The 20,080-nt window shown below is 37.6% G+C and overlaps 1 protein-coding gene across 3 annotated transcripts in view; it reads right to left on the bottom strand.

Moving 5' to 3' along the window:
- The window catches only part of GAS2L3 (growth arrest specific 2 like 3), a 40,469-nt gene extending 22,633 nt beyond the window's left edge, over positions 1-17,836 (bottom strand). Inside the window, exons 1-2 of one of the 3 annotated variants that reach the window (XM_047868245.1) lie at positions 17,707-17,836; positions 3,355-3,402 (exon numbers count right to left, since the gene is read on the bottom strand). In XM_047868245.1, the coding sequence (XP_047724201.1) occupies positions 3,355-3,378 (24 nt within the window). In that variant the 5' untranslated portion in view covers positions 3,379-3,402; positions 17,707-17,836. Of the gene's footprint in view, positions 1-3,354; positions 3,403-16,879; positions 16,903-17,706 lie in introns of those variants that run through there. The other 2 variants (XM_047868243.1, XM_047868244.1) reach the window with 2 other exon arrangements.
- Between the last annotated feature and the right edge of the window lie 2,244 nt (positions 17,837-20,080).

Here is a 20,080-nt window from a genome sequence, read left to right as displayed (position 1 = left end):
TTGTTAATCCAGACAAACTTTGGAGGAAATAAAAGAAAGAAAGAAAGAGCTGCTTTCAATCTCCTATGATGAGAAACAAACACATTAAAAAAAAAAAAAAAAAAACCCAAAGGCAAAGAAAGAAAATGAACACAAGAGGAAAACAGGAGTAGTGAAACTCAATTAAAATATCCAAAGACAAACAAACAAACAAACAAACAAACAACCCATAACTTATTTCAGGGCTGTTATTTCAGGAACTAAGGGTAGAGACTGGAGAATGAACTCCTAAATATATGAAGACCCTATAAAGTTTTAGGAAAAAGACAAGATGTCCTTTTTGTTTCTCTGAATTCTCTTACAATTATTTCAAAGGGAGTATAGCAAAGATTTACTACCTAAATCTTCCTTTCATAAGCATGTCTTATTTCTGTTTATAATCCCAGAACTCAGTAGAAGACATAGCACATGGTACTAAGTCATTTGTTGACTAATTGAGGATATTAGCAAATGACTCTGTGTACCATCAAAATCAAGATGCATCTCACATTAGAGGGTATTTCATAGTCAACAGAATGTTATTTGTCTTTTAACCATTTGGCTGAGCTGGAAAAAAGGCACAGCATTTGCAAATGTTTGTCAAGGAAAGATGTGCATTAGTTAGAAAGGTGGTTTTGAAAAAAATCATCTGTGAAAATGGAGAAGTTAATATTAACAAAAGTCATTCTAATTTCTTGCCACATTAGAGAGAAGAATACTTGGATTCTCCTACTATTGCCATAGAAGATTCTATAATAACCTAGGCTGGTCAGTACCATATTAATGTTGTTAAAAGTTAGATGTAAATAGCAGAAACTGTCTGTGTAAAGGTTGTTCTCAAACATGCGAAAGCTGTCATATTGCAAAGATTCTTAATCCATAGGTAGTCTGTAGATGAACTTGAGTACATATATAAACAACTTACATTTAGGCAAAATTTTATGCCTACATACAAACGGGCCTTTTCTCAGTTCATAGCTTTTTGTCAAATTCTCAAAGGGGACTATGACACAAAAGAGATTAGGAACTATTGTTCATTTGTAGACTGTATGACTATTCACTAATCAGAATGAAGGATATAAATTAAAAAAGAGGGACAAGGAAGATCTTTTTTTTTTAAGTTTATTTATTTATTTTGAAAGGGAGGGGGTGAAAAGCATAGAGAGGGAGAGAGAGAGTCCCAAGCGGGCTCCACGCTCAATCCCACAAACTGTGAGGTCATAACCTCAAGAGTTGAAATCAAGAACTGGATGCTTAACTGACTGAGCCACCCAGGTGCCCCAAGGGAAGATCTTAATGTATTAAATTAATAAGAAATCAATTGACGGGTGCCTGTGTGGCTCAGTTGGTTAAGCGTCTGACTCCTGATTTGGGCTCAGGTCATGATCTCACAGTTTGTGGGTTTGAGCCCCACATGGGGTCTCTGTGCTGACAAATGTAGAGCCTGGTTGGGACTCTTTCCATCTCCCTCTCTCTCTGCCCTGCCCTGTCTCTCAAAAATAAATAAATTTAAAAAAAAATAAGAAATCAATTAATCAGCTATCTGATGGATGTCTCCTCTCTACAAGGCACTTATGAATATGCAACTGGCTTATATAATTAGCTGAGAAAGAGGTGAAAATCCTACAAAGTTCTCACATTCATCAGAGAGAGAATCAAAAAACATCCATGAGGGATGTCAAGGGTACTCTTATAAAGAATTAATAAAGATGAATCTGTAAAATCTGGATCAGAGAAGATTTCATAGAACTTTAAAACAAAACTCTGAAGAAAATTACCAAGTTAAGAAAATATTAATGGCATTAGAATAGAATGAGAAAAACATGATCAATGTGGCAATGATATAAAGCACACCATAAGGAATCAAGAAAAAACTCATGACATTTCTGAGACTTGGGTAAAGAGGTGAAAAGAGGACAAATAGAAATAATCAGATTAAAAAATGGTATTAAAAATGGTTTTGAGTAATGAAGGAGTTTTGAGCATCCTCAGTGTGGGTTTGAGAGGACTCAGAGGGCAAGAACAAGACCTTTTGGAACACTGCCATGGACTTCCAAGTCCCAAAAGGAAAAAAGTATAATAGAACTCTTTATTAACAGAGTGGAGGATACAGCTGCATAGTACACACAGGAGGGAGTATAAGCAGGATCATGTTCAGAGTTGCTAACATTTGATAAATAAATCATCTTCTCTAGGCTTCACTCACTGCCATCTTTCTAAGAATGAAAGAAAGAAAGAGAGAGAGAGATAAAAGAAAGAAAGAAAGAAAGAAAGAAAGAAAGAAAGAAGAGAGAAAGAGACAGAAGGAAAGAGAGAGAGAGGGAAAGAGAGGAAGGGAGAAAGAAAGAAAGAAAGAAAGAAAGAAAGAAGAAAAGAGAAAAGAAAAAAAATACTTTCAAGACACAAGTTTAATCTCCAGTTTTATATCTGGAGAATTTTGTTGTACCAATGATGCAACCAAATTTTGGAAGTGTCTACTATGCAACGTATATTCTAGTAGGCACTTTGCTCATGTTCTCTCATTGATTCCATTGATTTCCTCACAACGACCCTGAAACATAAGTGCTATTATCTTTACCTTGGAGGTAAGGAAGCAGAGACTCTTAGAGGCAAAATAAGTTGCCAGAATCTCACAACCAAGAGTGGCAGACCCAGAATGAGAAATGATTGATTTTAAAGTTCTCACTCTGCAAGGCAAATTTTATTAATAGCTGCTTGCATCTTTATTGGTAGAATTTCAATGTGATTTTTATCTTTAGGATTCAAGCATGTTCTATTTATATCAAAAGAAAACATTCAAAAGAATATAGAAACAATATAGCAAATACCAACTCTGGACATCATTCAAATTTAAGATTATTCTGGTTTGTCTGTTTATCTTGCCTCCCCTGACCAAAAAGCAAACAAAAAACCACTAAATTTTAAGTTTTAATGCCTGGTCATTTACAGTCATAACAGGGCACAGAGACAACTGTATAAAATAAATAATTTATAATTGTTTTCATTGATAGCTCTTTTAATTACAAACACATAATAAATTGTAAGGAGAGGGAAACTACAAAATATTCCAATTCTATTCCCTCGGTAGTATAAGTAAGATGGACCCACAAATTCGAAGAAACTTTTGAGTCTTACAAATATTTAGTAAAAAAGTTAAAATTAAAATCTTTTCAGAAATAGAAAGTTAAAATATATTAATTCCCGTAACTAAAATTTGATACTTAAGAAACTAGTTCCTTAAACACATTTTGTGATAATTTTAATATTTTACTAATTATCATAAATTTATTATAATCTCATAATTTAAATACATATTTTTCCAAGAAAAACACTTACTTGAATTGCAGGTTGCATGGCCATCTATGTTGAAATGAAAATGCTTTTCTGAAAATAGAACAAAACATTAATATGCAAATAGTGGTAGCTTTCCTACTCCCCCACCTCCAAATTACAAGGAATCTGCTTTAATCTTCCATTTGACTGAAAACCTAAAACTTTTTCTTCTATTTGGAATAGTTTGACTGTAGGAGAATTCAATTATCACCCCTAGCTTCTCACTTACGAAAGTATTCCTCATTTAAAAGAGGAAAACCTGAAACACATTTAATATGTAGTTTCTGGCATTGATATCAAAGTAATTCTTGAAGCATCTGGCGAGTAAAATAAAACTGACAATAAAACTTAGCACATATAAAAGTCTCCCAAAAATTTCCCCTGTAAACATAATGTAAACTGTAATGCAAACATAAATATCACAACTGATACCGAAGTCAAGATAAAGAGATCGTATAAGTTGATCTGGACTTTGTATAAAGTCACAGGCTTAACCATTATCTTCTTATGCCAGACAACAAGGTAATAAAGACAGACAGCAATTTTAACTATGAAACAATACTCAGGGACTTTCTATAATAATTCTTCATAAGCTATTTTATCCATAAGGTGCTAAAGACAAAAAAAAAAAAGAAAGAAACAAAAAACAGCAATTTTAACTCCAAAGTACTATTTTTGAAATGTATAAGAAAAAACTACAATTTAATTAATTAAGTTAGGTTAATAAAATTCTTTAATGTATTTTTAGAAAGGAAAAAAGGTGAAGAGTTTAAAAACACTCACAATAACATAGACAATAACATATAAAATTTAGGAATATTGATTGCTTATACGAGCATAATATACTAGTCTATTTTTTATTAAAAGTAAACCACCATTAAAACATTCTAATAAAAAATATAAAATGGTTTATAAAGCTATAATGCTATCAATTTCCAAGGAAAGTTATTTTCTCCTCTAAGTTATACCAAACATACCACTTTTCTTTCAGGAATATTTCTGCTGGTACCAAAGTTGAACTTGAGCTAAATCTAACAAAAGTCTAATATTACATCACGTTTTCTTTGCGGGAAGGCAAAGGACAGCAGAATGTCCTTTTTGATGTCATTTTTCCTTCTCTCTACCATAGCAAAAGGCCAAAGTACAATTGAGCATTACTAATAAGCTTGTTATGCTTCCCACGAGCTAATTCAGTGGGGAATACATTTTCCTTTAGCATAAATAATCCTTTGTCCTCAACAAAGATCCACAGTAAGAAGCTTCCGAGACCATTTTTTAAAAATGCAGCAAAGAAGCTGCTCCCATTAAAATAAGGAGTCCCACATAATCAGACAAGAGCTTTAACAGTTGGAACTGCCAACCCAAAACAAAAGAAGGCCTAAATTATAAGGCGTGTGCAAATCAAGAACAGTGACACATTCACAAAGAAGCTATCACAAGAATGTTTAGTAGTTGCACTTTTTATGCAAAAATCCAACAGAATTCGTTTTATGAAAGAAATCAAGAATTTGTGAACAACCTTCAGTCACTTGAACTTTAGCAGAAGAGTCTTTTGTATATATATTTTCAAAACATTCTTCTTGTATAATGCAAAGAACTACTTTTAAGATGACAAAATATGACCATCTAAATTACCTTTAAAAAGAGATTCTTTACTAAAATCGTACTCAGATAAGCTATAATGTATCTTCACATAGGAAAAATTATCACATATGCAAATATATACTTTTATTGAGAAATTTTTATAAACTGAGATTGTATCAGTAAACCATCAGTTAATTAATGAGTAGTCACCATGTCCCAGGTACTAAGAGCCAGTTGTAGATATTTTCTAGTCACTTACTATTATCTTTCTAAACCATTTTTGTGTCTCAGGCTTTTAATCCCAAGAGTAGCATCTATTCTATAGTTGGCCCTGACCCCAGTCTGCATCATAATTATGATTCTTGTTTCTCACTCATTTGATTACCTATTCTCCTCTTTTCTTTCCCTAAAAGTCTCAGTCTCTATTTTTCTCATATAAACCCATTATGCTGAGTCAGCAGCATTTCTTTTTTTTTCTTTTTTTTCTTTTTTTTTTTTTTTCTTTTCTTTGGGTGGGGAGCTGCATCTTAATTAGGAAATTATTGCCTTTGTTTTGTTTTGTTTTTGTCTTTCTTCCTTTTGGGGGGAGTCTATTTCTATTCTTTGCCAACTTGAGGAAGTCCTTTCCCTTAGATTTGGGCAAAAAGACCTCTCATGTGACCAAGTCCAAACTATACTGTAACACTGCTGGGAATCATTCACAAGACCAGGAGCTTATCCAGAGATCATAAGGGAAGAGTACTATACTTAACCCTTAAAATCTGGGGAAAACAAAACACAGAAGGCACTCACCTACCTGAAACTTGAATAGGATTTGTACCTAACCGACTTACTCATCTTAGAAACAAGATCAGTCATGATGTCCTTAAGATCATTTATGGTAAGCCTCTTCATACCAATTTGGCTTCAGATCATGATTGGCAAAAATGCCAACCTGTTGAACTGATCCTTTGTCCCATAGCTGTAGGCTCTGAAACTGAGTACATTTTTATTCCTCACCCATGTTACAAGATATGGCGGGAGAGCATAAAGTGGCAAAGCTCATTCCTGGTACAAATCAGGGGGCCAATTTAAAAAAGAATGGCAAAAAAGCAAAGAAATAAGGTAAGTTTTTTTCAGAAAAATAATGATATTAACTGCACCGTACCACATATCGTACTCAGACACCAGATTATTGCCAAGATACATAAGCTGCAGGGATATGATAAATTCCAAAGTTGGGATAGTGGGATAATGTTTACTGCTGAGGAGAGGGAGGAAGATGAGATTGAGGAGAAATGGCTTTCAACTCTACTGGTAAGATTTTATTTCAAGATAAGTGGTGAGAACACAGGTGTTATACTAGTCTGTACACCTTTCTGTATGTCAAAAACCATGTCATCATTTTTCAAGGCTTCATTTAGAAAAATAGTTGTAAAAGATATCCTCTCTGATTTGTTCAGGGGGAAAAAATTTCTTAGCTTTAAAATTTTGAGTTAAATATTTTCTAATTGCCTACTAGGGAAAATAGAAATGTTATAGTCATACAAAACATATTTCACTTTTTTAATGTGTTCTAAAACAACTCACCATAGAGACACCAGCTATAGTAGTAAAAAATAGCAGACACATCTGGTTTGAATTCCAGGTCTAGCATATTAACTATATGACCTTGGGATTCTTAATTTCTCTGATTCTCAGTGTTCTCATCTGTAAAATGAGATACCACCACCTCCTTCATATGGTTATTATAAAGATTAAGTGAGATGATACATATAAAGGACCTGACAGATAACTAGCACTTAACAAATTAGTTGGTATAATTAATACTGTGATGAGACATAATTATAGTTTATTTAACATAACTTATCAAATTAAAAAGAGATAAGGCTAATAACACTCAGAAATCATTAAACATAATATGGATAACTTATTTTACTAACATAAATAAATATAGTTATAAGTGAAAGTAAAAGCTATAAAATGTCCATGTCATAATTGGGAGGATACTCACATATTAATTTATGACTCACAATTCTGTTGGCTAGAATAAAAGTCTTTAGGAATTTATCTAACATAGGCCCTTTGCTCCATTCAGCCTATCTCCTCATTGTTCTCCCTCAGTTTCGTTCGTTTCTGTGGCTATACTGCGGTTCAGGCTGTATGCTTTTCCATGTGGTGTATATTCATTCATTTATTCAACAAGCATTTACTCTTCCTCTGCAGTGAACTAGCACCATAGGCAAGAGACACAGTAATGAATGTAACAGACGTGTGACTGCCCTTACGGAATGAATACACCAGTGGGAAGGTTAAAAAAAAAAAAAGCAACCACACAAATGAATACACAGTGTTAAATCATGATAACTGCTTTGAAGAAAAGAACAGGGAAGGAAACAGCTACTTTAGACTTAGATTGAATGATTAGAAACGGTTTTGCTGGACGGAAAACATGAATTTGAAGAATGATAGGATTTAGCCAGAGAAAGAGAGGAAGAGTTCTAAGTATAGAGAATAATTTTTGTAAAGACTTTGAAGAGAGAATGTGGCACATACCTAGAACTGAAAGAAGCAGTTATGGCTGAAGCATGGAGAATGTGTGGCTTAGGATGGGGTTGAAACATTAAGCAGCAGCCCCATCACAAAGACCATGTTGAGGAAATTAGATTTCATTTTAGGAGCAGTGAGAAACCATGGAAGAGCTTTAACCAAGGGAGAGACGATCTAACTCATAGTTTCAAAAGAACTCTCTGAGGGGGAGAGAGGAGTATGGGAGTGCAATAGTAATGGGTTTAAGAGAGAAAGTGGGAAGCAAACTGAAAGGGGAATGGGTAGAGATGGGAAAAAGAACCAGGGGAATCAATGAAAGAAGGAGACAAAGACAGGGGTAGAAACAGTGAGACCATATAGGAAATGGGAGCATACAGGAAATGAGGTGGAGAGGTGCCTAGCAGAGGAAGGGTTAGGAATCTACTGCAGTACTGCAGTAGTTTGGTGACAAATGATGGTGACTGAACTACAATGTGGATAGTGTCTCTACTCAAGAGAAGTGGATGGATTTGATATCCACTTCAGTTAGAACCAAGACTTGATAATGGTTAGAAATGGAGAGGTGGATAGGAGGGATGTTAAGGACAGAGTGAACTATTAAGAATGACTCCCAGGTTTCTGGCTTAAGCAACTGAGCAAATAGTTAGTGGGAGATGAGGATGGTGGGAGTCTGAATAGATCAAAGCAGGGAACAGAGTACTAACAGGTCAAAAGTGCTGTGCTTTGGTCATGTTTAATTTGAGAAGCCTTTAAAGACAGCCAAGTGGGAGTGTCGATCTAGCAGCTGGAAATACTATTCTAGAGCTAAGAAAAAAGTTCAAGGAGGTAGAAATTGTCAGCAAATACTTGGGAGGTAAAGCCACTGAAAAGAATGAGATCATCTAAGAAAGACATGGAGAAAACAGTGATAAAGGCCTAAGAACAAGTCCTGACAAAATCCAACATTTAGACATGAGAGGAGTTAGCAAAGGACATAGAGAAAGAAGAGTTGAAAAGATCCCTCATCTAAGATCATCTCAGCTAACTGGGCTTATAATTTATTACCTCCTCCCAGTAGCCTTCCTGACTGGTCTGAATTACTTCTGATTTTATCTTTAACTCTTGAATTCACATAGCGTTTCTCAATTACGTCCTTTACACTGCTTCATACCATTTTGTATTATTTCTGTACATTGCTTCACCAACTATAAGTTCCTGGACTGCTGTTGGAAACAGTATTGAAAAAAGTATTCAAGCCTAAAGTTTAGGAAACATTTTTGGTAGGAAAAATTTCAAAATCTCTGGGGAAAACTGGGTTTTCTCCCTTCTCCACACTGCTTTTGTTGTAGAACAAAATGTGACAGTAGGTTAGAAGCAGCTACATAGTAGACAAGTATCTACTGGGAGACCATTTTTGGTATTCTTTATTATTTTCATTTATTATGTAACCTAAATTGATAAATGATTTTGCCTTTCACCCAGCATGTCCAAAGTGAAATATGTATAGTGGTTACTGGTTAAGGTACCAGCAGGTCAAGTGAGAAGCCTTAGAATCATTAAGAAAAAGAAAACGACTAAAAATGGCATATAGGCAGAGTATCCAAGTGAAAAGGACAGAATAGCCGTGCCAAGGGGCAAGGATTCTGGAAGCAATGCGCTACTCAGGAATTTGTATGCCTCAGTGGACAGTACATTTTTATTACATCTTAAATAAACTCCATTTGTGGTAGACAGAATAATGACTCCCCAAAATGTCTACATCCTAATCCCCAGAATCTGTGTGTGAGCAAGATGTGCTTTACAGATTAAGTAAATTAAAGACTTTGGGATAACAGATGATCTTGGTGAGTTCAATGTAATCACAAGATTCTTTATAAGAAGGATGCAGAGGCCAAAATCACCGATAAACATAGATGCAAAAATCCTCAACAAAATATTAGCAAACTGAATTCAACAATACATTAAAAGGATCATACACCATGATCAAGTGGGATTTATTCAAGGAATGCAAGGATGGTTCAATATGCACAAATCAATCAACATAGTATATACCATGTTAACAAACTAAAAAATAAAAATCATATAATCATTCAATAGATATAGAAATAGCATTCTAACAAAACTCAACATCAATTTATAAGACAAACTCTCAACAGACTGGGTATAAAGGGAACACTACATATCAAAGGTCATATATATCAAGCCCATAGCCAACATCATATGGTCAAAAACTGAATGCCTTTCCTCTAAAATCAAAAACAAGACATGGATCCCTACTCTCTCTACTTTTATGCAACATAGTATTTGGCAGTCATAGCCAAACCAATTAGGCAAGAAAAAATAAAAATATCTAAACTAGAAAGAAATAAAACTCACTATTTGTACATTACATGATATTACATATAAAACACTTGTAAAGATCACCAAAAAATTCTTAGAACTAATAAATGAATTCAACATTTAGACAAGAATCAATACATAAAAATCTGTTGTTTTGCTCCATGTCAGGCTCTGAACTGATGGTGCAGAGCCTGCTTGGGATTCTGTCTCTCCTTCTCTCTGTCCCTCCCCTGCTCATGTTCTCTCTCTCTCTCTCTCTCTCTCTCTCTCTCTCTCAAAACAAATAAACTTTTTTAAAAAATCTATTGTTTCTATACACTAATAATAAATTATCAGCAAGAGAAATTAAGTAAATAATCCCATTTACAGTGGCATCATAAAGAATAAAATACCTGGGGATAAATTTAACCAAGGAGGTAAAAGATGTGTACAAACTGAAAATTGTAAAACATTGATGAAAGAAATTAAAGACACAAATATATGAAAAGATATTTCTCTTAAACTAGAAGAATTAATGTTTTTAAAAGGTCCGTATTACCCAAAGCAATCTACAGATTCATTGCAATCCCTTCCAAGATTCGAATGGCATTTTTCACAGAAACAGAACAAACAATCCTAAAATTTGTATGTAACCACAAAAGGCTCCAAATAACTAAAGCAATCTTAAGAAAGAAAAACAAAGCTAGAGACATCACTCTCCCTGTTTTCAAAACTATATTACAAAGCTGCAATAATCAAAACAGTATGGGTAGCTACACTTGCGATAAGTACAGAATAATGGATAGATTTGTGGAATCACTATGTTGTACACTTGAAGCTAAAGTAACAATGTGTGTTACATTACACTTCAATAACAACAACAACAAAAACAGTATGGTACTGGCATGAAAACAGACATACAGATCAATAGAACAGATTAGAGAACCCCAAAATAAACCCATGTTTGTGGTCAATTTTTAACAAAGGAGCCTAAAATATGTTATAGGGAATGAACAGTCTCTTTAATAAATGATGTTGGGCAGGGGCACCTGCGTGGCTCAGTCAGTTAAGCATTCAACTTCGGCTCAGGTCTGATCTCATGGTTTGTGAGTTCAAGCCCAGTCAGGCTCTGTGCTGACAGCTTGGAGCCTGGAGCCTGGAGCCTGCTTCAGATTCTGTGTCTCCATCTCTCTCTGCCCCTCCCCCCACTCGCACTTTCTCTGTCTGTCCCTCAAAAATAAATAAACATTAAAAAAAATTTTTTTAATGATGTTGGGAAAACTGGACAACCACATGCAAAAAAATGAAACTGGACCACTATCTTACACCATTCACAAAAATTAACTCAAATGGATTAAAGGCTTGAATTTGAATGTAAGACCTAAAACCATAAAACTCCTAGAAGAAAACATTGGCAGTAAGATCCTTGACATCAGTCTTGGAGATGATTTTTTGGATCTTACTCCCAAGGCAAAGGCAACAAAAGCAAAAATAAGCAAGTGGGACTACATCAAACTAAAAAGCTGACACACAGCAAGAAAACCAACAACAAAATGAAAAGGCAACCTATGGAATGGGAGAAAGTATTTGCAAATCATATATCTGATAAGGGCTTAATATCCAATTCAACTCAATAGCAAAAAAAAAAAAAAAAAAAGGAAAAGAAAAAGAGAAAGAGAAAGAAAAATCTGATTAAATAATGGTCAGAGGACCTTACCTTTACAGACATTTTCCAAAGAAGACATACAGATGGGCAGGCAGCAAGACATCATGAAAAGACAACATCACTAATCATTAGGGAAATGCAAATCAAAACTACAATGAGATATCATCTCACACCTGTCAGAATGGCTATCATCAAAAAGATGAGAAATAACAAGTGTTGGTGAGAATGTGGAGAAAAGGAAAACTCATGCACTGTTGGTGGGAATGTAAATTGATATAGCCACTATGAAAAACAGTATGGAGTTTCCTAAAAAAAAAAAAAATGAAAATGAAAATGAAACTACCACATGATCCAACAATTCCATTTCTGGGTATTTAATCAAAGAAAATGAAAGCAGTGATTCAAAAAAAATATATGCACCTCCATGTTCACTACAGCATTGTTTACAATAGCCAAGATACATAAACAATGTAAGTGTCAACTGATGGATGAATGGATAAAGATGTAGTATACAAATACAATGGAATATTATTCAGCCATAAAAAAAGAATGAAATCTTGCCATTTGTGACAACATAGATGGACCTGAAGAACATTATGCTAAGTGAAATAAGTCAGAGAAAAACAAATGCTGTATGATCTCATTTATAGGTGGAATCTAAACAAACAAACCAAGCTTACAGATAAAGAGAACAGATGGGTAATTGCCAGAGGTGAGGACTAGGGGGTGGGCAAAATGAGTAAAGGGGGTCAAAGGATACAACCTACAGTTATAAAATAAGTAAGTCATGGGGATGTAATTATAGCATGGTGACTGACTATAGTTAATATTTTATTGCATATTTGGAAGCTGGTAAGAAAGTAGACTTAAAGGTCCTCATCACAAGAAAAACAATTATAACCATGTATGGGGATGGATGCTAGCTAGATTTACTGTGGTGACCATTTTACAAGATATACAGATATCAAATCATGTATATTGTACATCTGAAACTAATATAACATGATATGTCAATTGTGCCTCAATAAAAAGAAATACATTTTATTTTTAAAAAGGATGCAGAAAAGTCAGAGAAGGCAAAGTGAGAAGCAGAGAGAAAAGGAGATATCATGATGGAAAAGAGGCAGAGAGGGAGACAGATTTGGGTTGTGCCACTGAGGGCTGTGACGATGGAGGAAGGAGTCAGGGAATACAGGCATCCTCTCAAAGCTGGAAAAGGGAAAGAAATGGACTTTCCCCTGGAGCCTCCAGAAAGAAGGAAGCCCTGACAATATCTTTTTTTTCTTTTTTTAGCTCATTTCTGATTTGTGACCTCTCAAACCATAAGATCATACATTTGTGTTGTTTTAAACCACTAAGTTTGTGGTAATGTGTTCTAGTAGTAATAGGAAAGTAATACACATCTTAAGTGGAGAATGGAAACTGCACCCAGAGGGTCAAGACATTTGGCCTGAAGAAAGTGATACACATCCAGAACATGATTAGAACATATAGCGAGCCCATCATGTTTGAAGCAATGAGGAAAATGGCACCAGTTGTAAATAGTATGCTAAAATATAAACCAAACCAACCAAACAAAAAAACATGCAAAATTTATAGGTGAAACCCATTGTGCTATGCATTGTCTACCGTCATCATCATCACCATCATCATCACCACCAAAGGGCCCTGCCTCTGTGTAACTGAGATCATTTATTCATTTACTCACTCATTTAAACATTTACAAAAGCTTCCTGTGTTTACTACAGGGAACAGCACCAACATTCGCCAAGTTAAACAGGTCATCCATGATTCCTTCCTCTCCCACGCCTCCACCGCCTCCTTGAATCCCTCAGTCAAAACAGTCTGTGACCATATCTTATTGCTTGTACCTCTAAGTTTTCTCTTCAATATCTATGGCCACCCCTCTAGTTCAAGCCACCATCACCTCTCTCTAGCTTTACTGAAACAGCTTCCAATCAGTCACCTTTTCTCCAGCCTTGCAAGTCTCCAACCTGCTCTTCACGTACTACAGCCAGACAGATCCTTCACAAACACTCATCTGAGGACACCTTACTACTCCCCTGCTTAAAACCCTTAATGACCCTCCAATGCCTTCAGGATAAAGCCCCAACTCCCCAACAAAGCTAACAAAGCTTTATAGGTTCCCGCTAGCCTCTTCTCTTGACCCTCACACTCCAGCTACACTGAACTTCTTTCAGACCCTTTGAGCATGCTCTCTCATCTCTGGGACTTTGACATGATGATCTATCTACATGCAACAATCTTTCTCCTCCTTTCCTCAAGACTCCCTCCTACCTATTTTCAGATTCAATTCCTCTAAGAAAAAAAAAAAAACACAAAAAAAAACCTCATGAACTCCCTCCCCACTTTAGGGTACACAGCAATCAATACATGCTTCTATTTTACTCTATACTTTATAAAATAAGAATCTTGGGGGGGGGGGGGTAACATTCTCCATTTTTCTACTACAATATAGAAATTAGTGCTAAAATTAGTACCAGACTTACTCCTAAATACAATAAATGTTGCATTTATCGCTAAAGGGAACATGAAACAATAATGAAGTAAATCTGTGGTATGTGCATTTAAGGAAAAAGCAGCTTCCAAAACAGATGAAGACTCAAGAGAAAGAAATAAGATTCTTAGAGCTTCATAAACAATCACGTTATTTGCAAAATTATAAAGACTGTCCATTGGTTGGGAGTCTTTGCTTTTCTATTTGAAATTTTTCTCTTGCAATGTTTCATAGAGATTCCACCTGAATAACTTAATTTTATGTTTGATAGAACTATTCATTTATCATAAAAATTTTTAAACAACTTACAATCAGTTAGCCTTTATATATGATAAACTAAAAGACTCTATGGAAAACATACACATACACAAACACTAATATAAAGAAATGTAAAAAAAACATAAAGCATCTATTAACAAGAAGGTGCTCAAATAAGTTGCAGTACATTATTCAGCCACTTGGAAAAGGAAAAGCTATAGCTACTGCTATGAAACAATGTCTACTATACATTATGTGACCAAAAGCAATCTGCAGAGCAGTATGTATGTTATTAGGATCACAATGTTTTCCAAATTGGGGGAGGGAAGGTGTGAAAAAGAAAAACTCCTGCACAAACAAGTTTTTCAACAGCCAATTTTATTTTTAGAATAAAAAATAGTAACAAGCCATCCATCAAGAAAAAATAAGTCATTATGTTTAAAACTCTATGTAAAAGGAGTTCTTCACCATAGCTAATATTATACTATTACAGAAAAATGTATGGTGTGTGATAGTAGGCAGAAGTCTCTATTAGTCAGCACTTCAGCAATATCTATCACATGACTGATGGTCTTTGTACTATAAATTCCTAAAAGCTTTCAACATCAAAGATGAAATTAACATTTAGTGCATTCGCTACATTTTTTTACATTCTAGTTCTTTGGAAATTAGTGATTTATAAAATACATGGTAACTCTGTTAAAACAAACTACTCTGTAGCAAAGTAATAGCATGAGAAAACTTTTTAGAATGAGAAACACTGAAGAAATACAATTGTAATTACTGCCTTATCTTGTAAGCATGGCTTCTGAGGCATTTCTCTGTGGCAGTTAAATTTCAATTAAAAATGGGGAAACTGGCAGTGGGACAAACTTACTGACAGACTCAAGCTTCCTACTCTCTCAAATTCCATGTATATCACATGGTTCATTAGGTATGTAAAGGTGTACCTGATATCAAAGTATAGAAAGCAATAGGTAACAAGAAAGCAAAACACATGCACACATTCACGCAGACATACACAGACATGTTACTGTAAGAAAGTAAAATCTAACAATACATATTAACCTTAATCCCTTACTTTCCTCATCAACAGTAGGCTTGGAAATATTATTGAAATAACTGAACTTTCTTCTCTTATCTCCAAACTTGAGATTTACAGGGGGGAAAAAAAACAATAGAGGAGTGCTGCATAGTAAAAATATAGTGAATACACAAAAGCTAAATGGAAAAATACAAATTGGGAAACATTATTTCTAAATTGGCAAATTCTCCAAACACCACTGGACTCATTTAGTGTTTTAGTAATAACACATTTGTTACTGACTTTATTCTCTTATCACACACTTTGATCTACCATCACAAATTATTTCATTATTTTTTTTTTAATTAAAGAAGTGTTCAAAATAAACCTATGCCCGTGGCAGAAATGAACCTGGGCCACACAAACAACTCTGTGCAGAGAAGTTACATAGTGCTGGGAATATAAATGAAGGGCGGTGTGACACAAAGAAAACCGTGGACTGAATTCCAGGAGGACTTAGTAGGTTATTTGCTTTCTCTGAGCTTCAGTTTCCTCATCTATTACAGGGAGGATTACTTACAGGTTTAACAATAATGTAAGTTAAGCACCTAAAACACATACCTGCACATCCTAGGTAATAATGAGTCTGATAAATAGTAACAGTATTTAGTATGTGCCAGATACTATTTTTAATGCTTTACAGGCATTAAATTAATCAATGAATGAGAACTCATCGCTGCCTCTGGCACTGCCTTTACCTTCTGCTCTCTCAGCCCTTTGGGTGTAGCTCGAAACTTTCAAAACAAATTAAACAGCACAGAAATAATAATAGCTGTGTGCTGGGCACTGTACTAAACCATTTACATGGATTATTTCATTTAATCCTCATAACAACCTTTCCATCAATAAGGTAGGGAACTAATATTAACCTTCTTTCACAGATTAGGAAATTTAGCCTTAGAAAGATTAAACAACTTGCCTAAGGTCACACACATGGTAAAACCTGATTTCAGAGCCTGAATGTTTAGCAACTCTGCTATGCTGAAAAGAAATATTACTTTTTTTTTAATTTTTTTTTCAACATTTATTTATTTTTGGGACAGAGAGAGACAGAGCATGAACGGGGGAGGGGCAGAGAGAGGGGGGGACACAGAATCGGAAACAGGCTCCAGGCTCTGAGCCGTCAGCCCAGAGCCTGACGCGGGGCTTGAACTCACGGACCGCGAGATGGTGACCTGGCTGAAGTCGGACGCTCAACCGACTGCGCCACCCAGGCGCCCCAAGAAATATTACTTTTAATTCAGTAATGTCAAAATAGCAGAGGCATCTACTATCCAAAGTCGGTTGGCTTTTAACGAGCTTTTGAAACAGATGAGTCAGACAACTTGTATCAGAATCTACGCGAGAAAATTCTCATCGGTTTCCACTTTTTCATTCAAATCCATTCCAATCTCCTCCCAAAGAAAATCTGAGGTGGTGAGAATTCCAATTCTTAACAATTTAAGCGCCAAGAGAGGTGATCAAACAGCAGTTCACTAACTGCTTATCTTCTGAGAAAGTAGTTGTTAGCGCGCTTCATCCGAGCAAAACAAAACCCAAAGCGTGACTGGGACTGGGCCTGCAAAAAAAACACCCCCATCTCTTCACTTACAGACTGGATCAGCAACTCCACCGTGCGTCCCGTAAAGCACTCTTAAATCCATAAAATTCAATCCCTGGGTTTGAAAAGATTACTTAGGAACCAGCAGTGACTCCATGAGGAAGCAAGCTCTCCAAGTTCTCCCTGGATTTCCAGAGCAATCTACACGTCTTCCCTTTCTTCTGCAATCCTCCCCCAAGGCAGCCCTCCAAGCTGAGGGGTGCAGGTGGGAAAGCAGAGCCCTGCCCGGACCAGAGAGAACAAGTAGGGAAGAAGCTGTCAACTCTGCCGGCAGGCAAAAAGGAAGGTCTGTGTCATTCTCTCCCCAAGGTCAGTAACTTCATTCATTCTTCCAAAGGGTGGTGTTGAGGAATCAAGTGACCCTTATCTGTGCTACGCGCTTGGGGATAAGGGTGCCCCCGGAGACCCTCAACTAAACTGCAGGCTCTGATCCCTCTCTAGATTCCAAAGCAGAGCGGTAAAGGCGGATACCTCTTTCCCCACCTACTGTGTCTGCACCTGCCGTCCCCCCCGCCCCTGCACACCTGTTGCCCCTCACGCCACACACCAAGGGTGGGCAGGAGAGGGCCGGGGAGGGCAGGCAAAACTTCACCTTGACAGCCCCAGGGACCAATCAGACGACGCGAACTCTGCGGCGGGCCAATCGCAGAACGTCTTGGATCCCGCAGCCCCAAACAAACCACCGCTTGGACTCCGCTGAGCGCGAGAAGGGGGGTGGGGGTGGGGGGGTCCCTCGCCCGGCACCTGAGGGGCAGCAGCCCCTAGAAGGCGAGGGAAGGCTCGCGAGTTAAAAAGAAGGCAAACGGGGAAGTACTCACTCGCCCCGGCGCGGGATGGTCACTTCTTCCTGCGGGGTGACATCTCAATTCAATCTGTGCGGAGCCGGCACGCCCCTGACCAACCGCCGCCGCCTCCGCCTAAGCCTCCGGGGCTCGCAGCGGTTCGCCGCCTGTTTCGAAAGGACCAATCAGAAGGCGGAGGGAGGGCGTGGCTGGAGGCCCCGCCCCGACCGCCGGGAGCACGCGACCGGCGCGCGCGTCTCAGTCAGCCCAGGGTGCCCCGCCTTCCTCCTCTTGGCGTCTCCCAACTCTGGTGGCCAAACCCCGCTTTTCAACCGAAAGGCAAAGTGGCTCGGTCACGGAGCGAGTCCGCGCATCTGGCCCCTACGCGACCTCAGCAGCCCCGATATTTGTGCCGATAGGCATAAGAGGTGAGGCAGCATCGCCTCCAAACATCCTGAAGAGTTGCAAGGTAGAGTTCAAGGGCGTTGCCCTGAGTTTTATTCACATCTGTGAAGAGCCCTTACCAACCCTAAGCCACTGGAGATCTGGCTGTACTGAGGGCGCCACGGTTTCCGGAGACAAACTGTCACCCAGCAGGAATGGGAGTCGCTTCCTGACAGAGGTCCCTCTTCCTGTGAGGGGTTGGTGGTGAAAGATGGAGAGGATCCTGTAACTCCCAGTCACAACTGGAAGCAAAAAGAGGATGTTGGCTCCCTCAGGAAACATACCAGGCAACGGAGTAAAAAAAAAAAAAAAAATTTAACCTTATCACAATGAGGGACGCTTATTAGCTGCTGTGAGGGTTTAAATAAAGCAGAGACTGGAGTTCGATGTAGCAATAAATAGGTCTCTAACTGTAACTGGCTTGCTAATAGTGAAGAAGAAAAATCAATGGCCAAAAGCCTGGAGGCCCAGATCCTTCCCCTCTTGTTGGATTTTGTCAGGTCACGGCACTTCCCCGGGCCTCAGTTTCCCATCTGTAACGTGAGGGCGTTCCCCTGGAGTGAGGTTCTCTCTCTAGCGTTTATGCCTCCATTCGCTCATCAAGAACAATGAGGAGGTTCTGCTGCTGCTTTGCTGAGGAGACTAAAATGAAGACAGTCCCCGCCTCCAAAGTGCTCAGCAGCCTGGTACAGGCTCAGTGAAGGTGTGCCAGAGAGGAAACCCCCAACAGTCACGGAGGGTGACCATCAGAGGTTCAAAAGGAGCTGAGTTTTGAAAGACGAATAGGAATCTGCCAAGAGCGAGGATAATTGGGGATAAGGAGTGCTCATCACGTTTCCAGAGATGTGAGAGCACCTGGAATGTTCTGGGAATTGTAGTTTTGAATGACTAAAGCTTGGGGACTGGGAGATGGGTCAAGCTGGAGGCGTAGGCACGATGAAAGGCCTGGTAGGTGCTCAGGAATTTAGAATTTTTCTTGCAAGCCGTTTGGGATTAGCTATTAAAGGGGTATGAGGTTTCAGAAAAAAACAAAAAACAGTTCCCAAGGATTTTTGAAGAATAGAATAAGACTGGCGACAATTCCAAAAAAAAAAAAAAGTTAGCCATCGCCTAAACTAATTCAAAAGTGATACAGCTGGAGAGGAAGAGGTCTCTGGAGATACCTAAGAGGCTGACTTATCTGGACTTGGTTACCATGTGACAGCGGTGCCAATCTAAGGAATGTGGGGAAAGAAAACTGCATTTTGGTTTCAGTTTGAAGTGTGAGAGGAACATGCAGGGTGGTTAGGTCTGAAGCGGTTTAAACTGGCTGATGCAGGAGACACAGATTTGAGAAGTTAATTCGATAAATATTATCAACTACTTGCTCTGCACCAGACTCTCTCCTAGCACAAAGGGTTCTGTTCTCACAGAGCTTACGTTCTGGGGTGGGTGGGTCAGATGGCCATTCAAACCTTGACAGTCTAAGTGGTAATTGAACCTGATGCCCTGGAGTGGTTGCTCCTTTTTAACTAAAGTTAATCCCAGAACCCTTTGCTCCCCCTGACTGAAGCAGATCAATTTGCACAGGCCCTGCTGTTCAAATAAACATATGTTTTATAATGTTTCTGTTTAAAACTAAAGGACAGTTTGTCACGTGACATCATTTAGCCAAATTTTGAAGTGGAGTTGTAGCTTTAAGTTGGATTTGTTGGGGCCTAATATAAAAATCTGGCCACTTCTCTATAGAACTTTTAAGAGTTGTTTGACAAGTCGTTCGTTTTTTTTTTTCTTACACGCATACTATGTGCCTAAACATTTGAATACCACTTAATAAAAGTTGAAAGTATGTTGTACTCCTATATGTACTCTCTCTCCCTCATACACACACACACACACACACACCACTTAATATTTCTGAAGCACATACTGAAACTGGCAGCAGGATATTTCATGCTTGCTTTCTTTTTATTTTCATTATCTTTGT

The sequence above is a fragment of the Prionailurus viverrinus genome, chromosome B4, assembly GCF_022837055.1.
Source record: "Prionailurus viverrinus isolate Anna chromosome B4, UM_Priviv_1.0, whole genome shotgun sequence".
NCBI classification, from domain to species: domain Eukaryota; kingdom Metazoa; phylum Chordata; class Mammalia; order Carnivora; family Felidae; genus Prionailurus; species Prionailurus viverrinus.
This window is presented reverse-complemented; position numbering and strand designations above follow the sequence as displayed.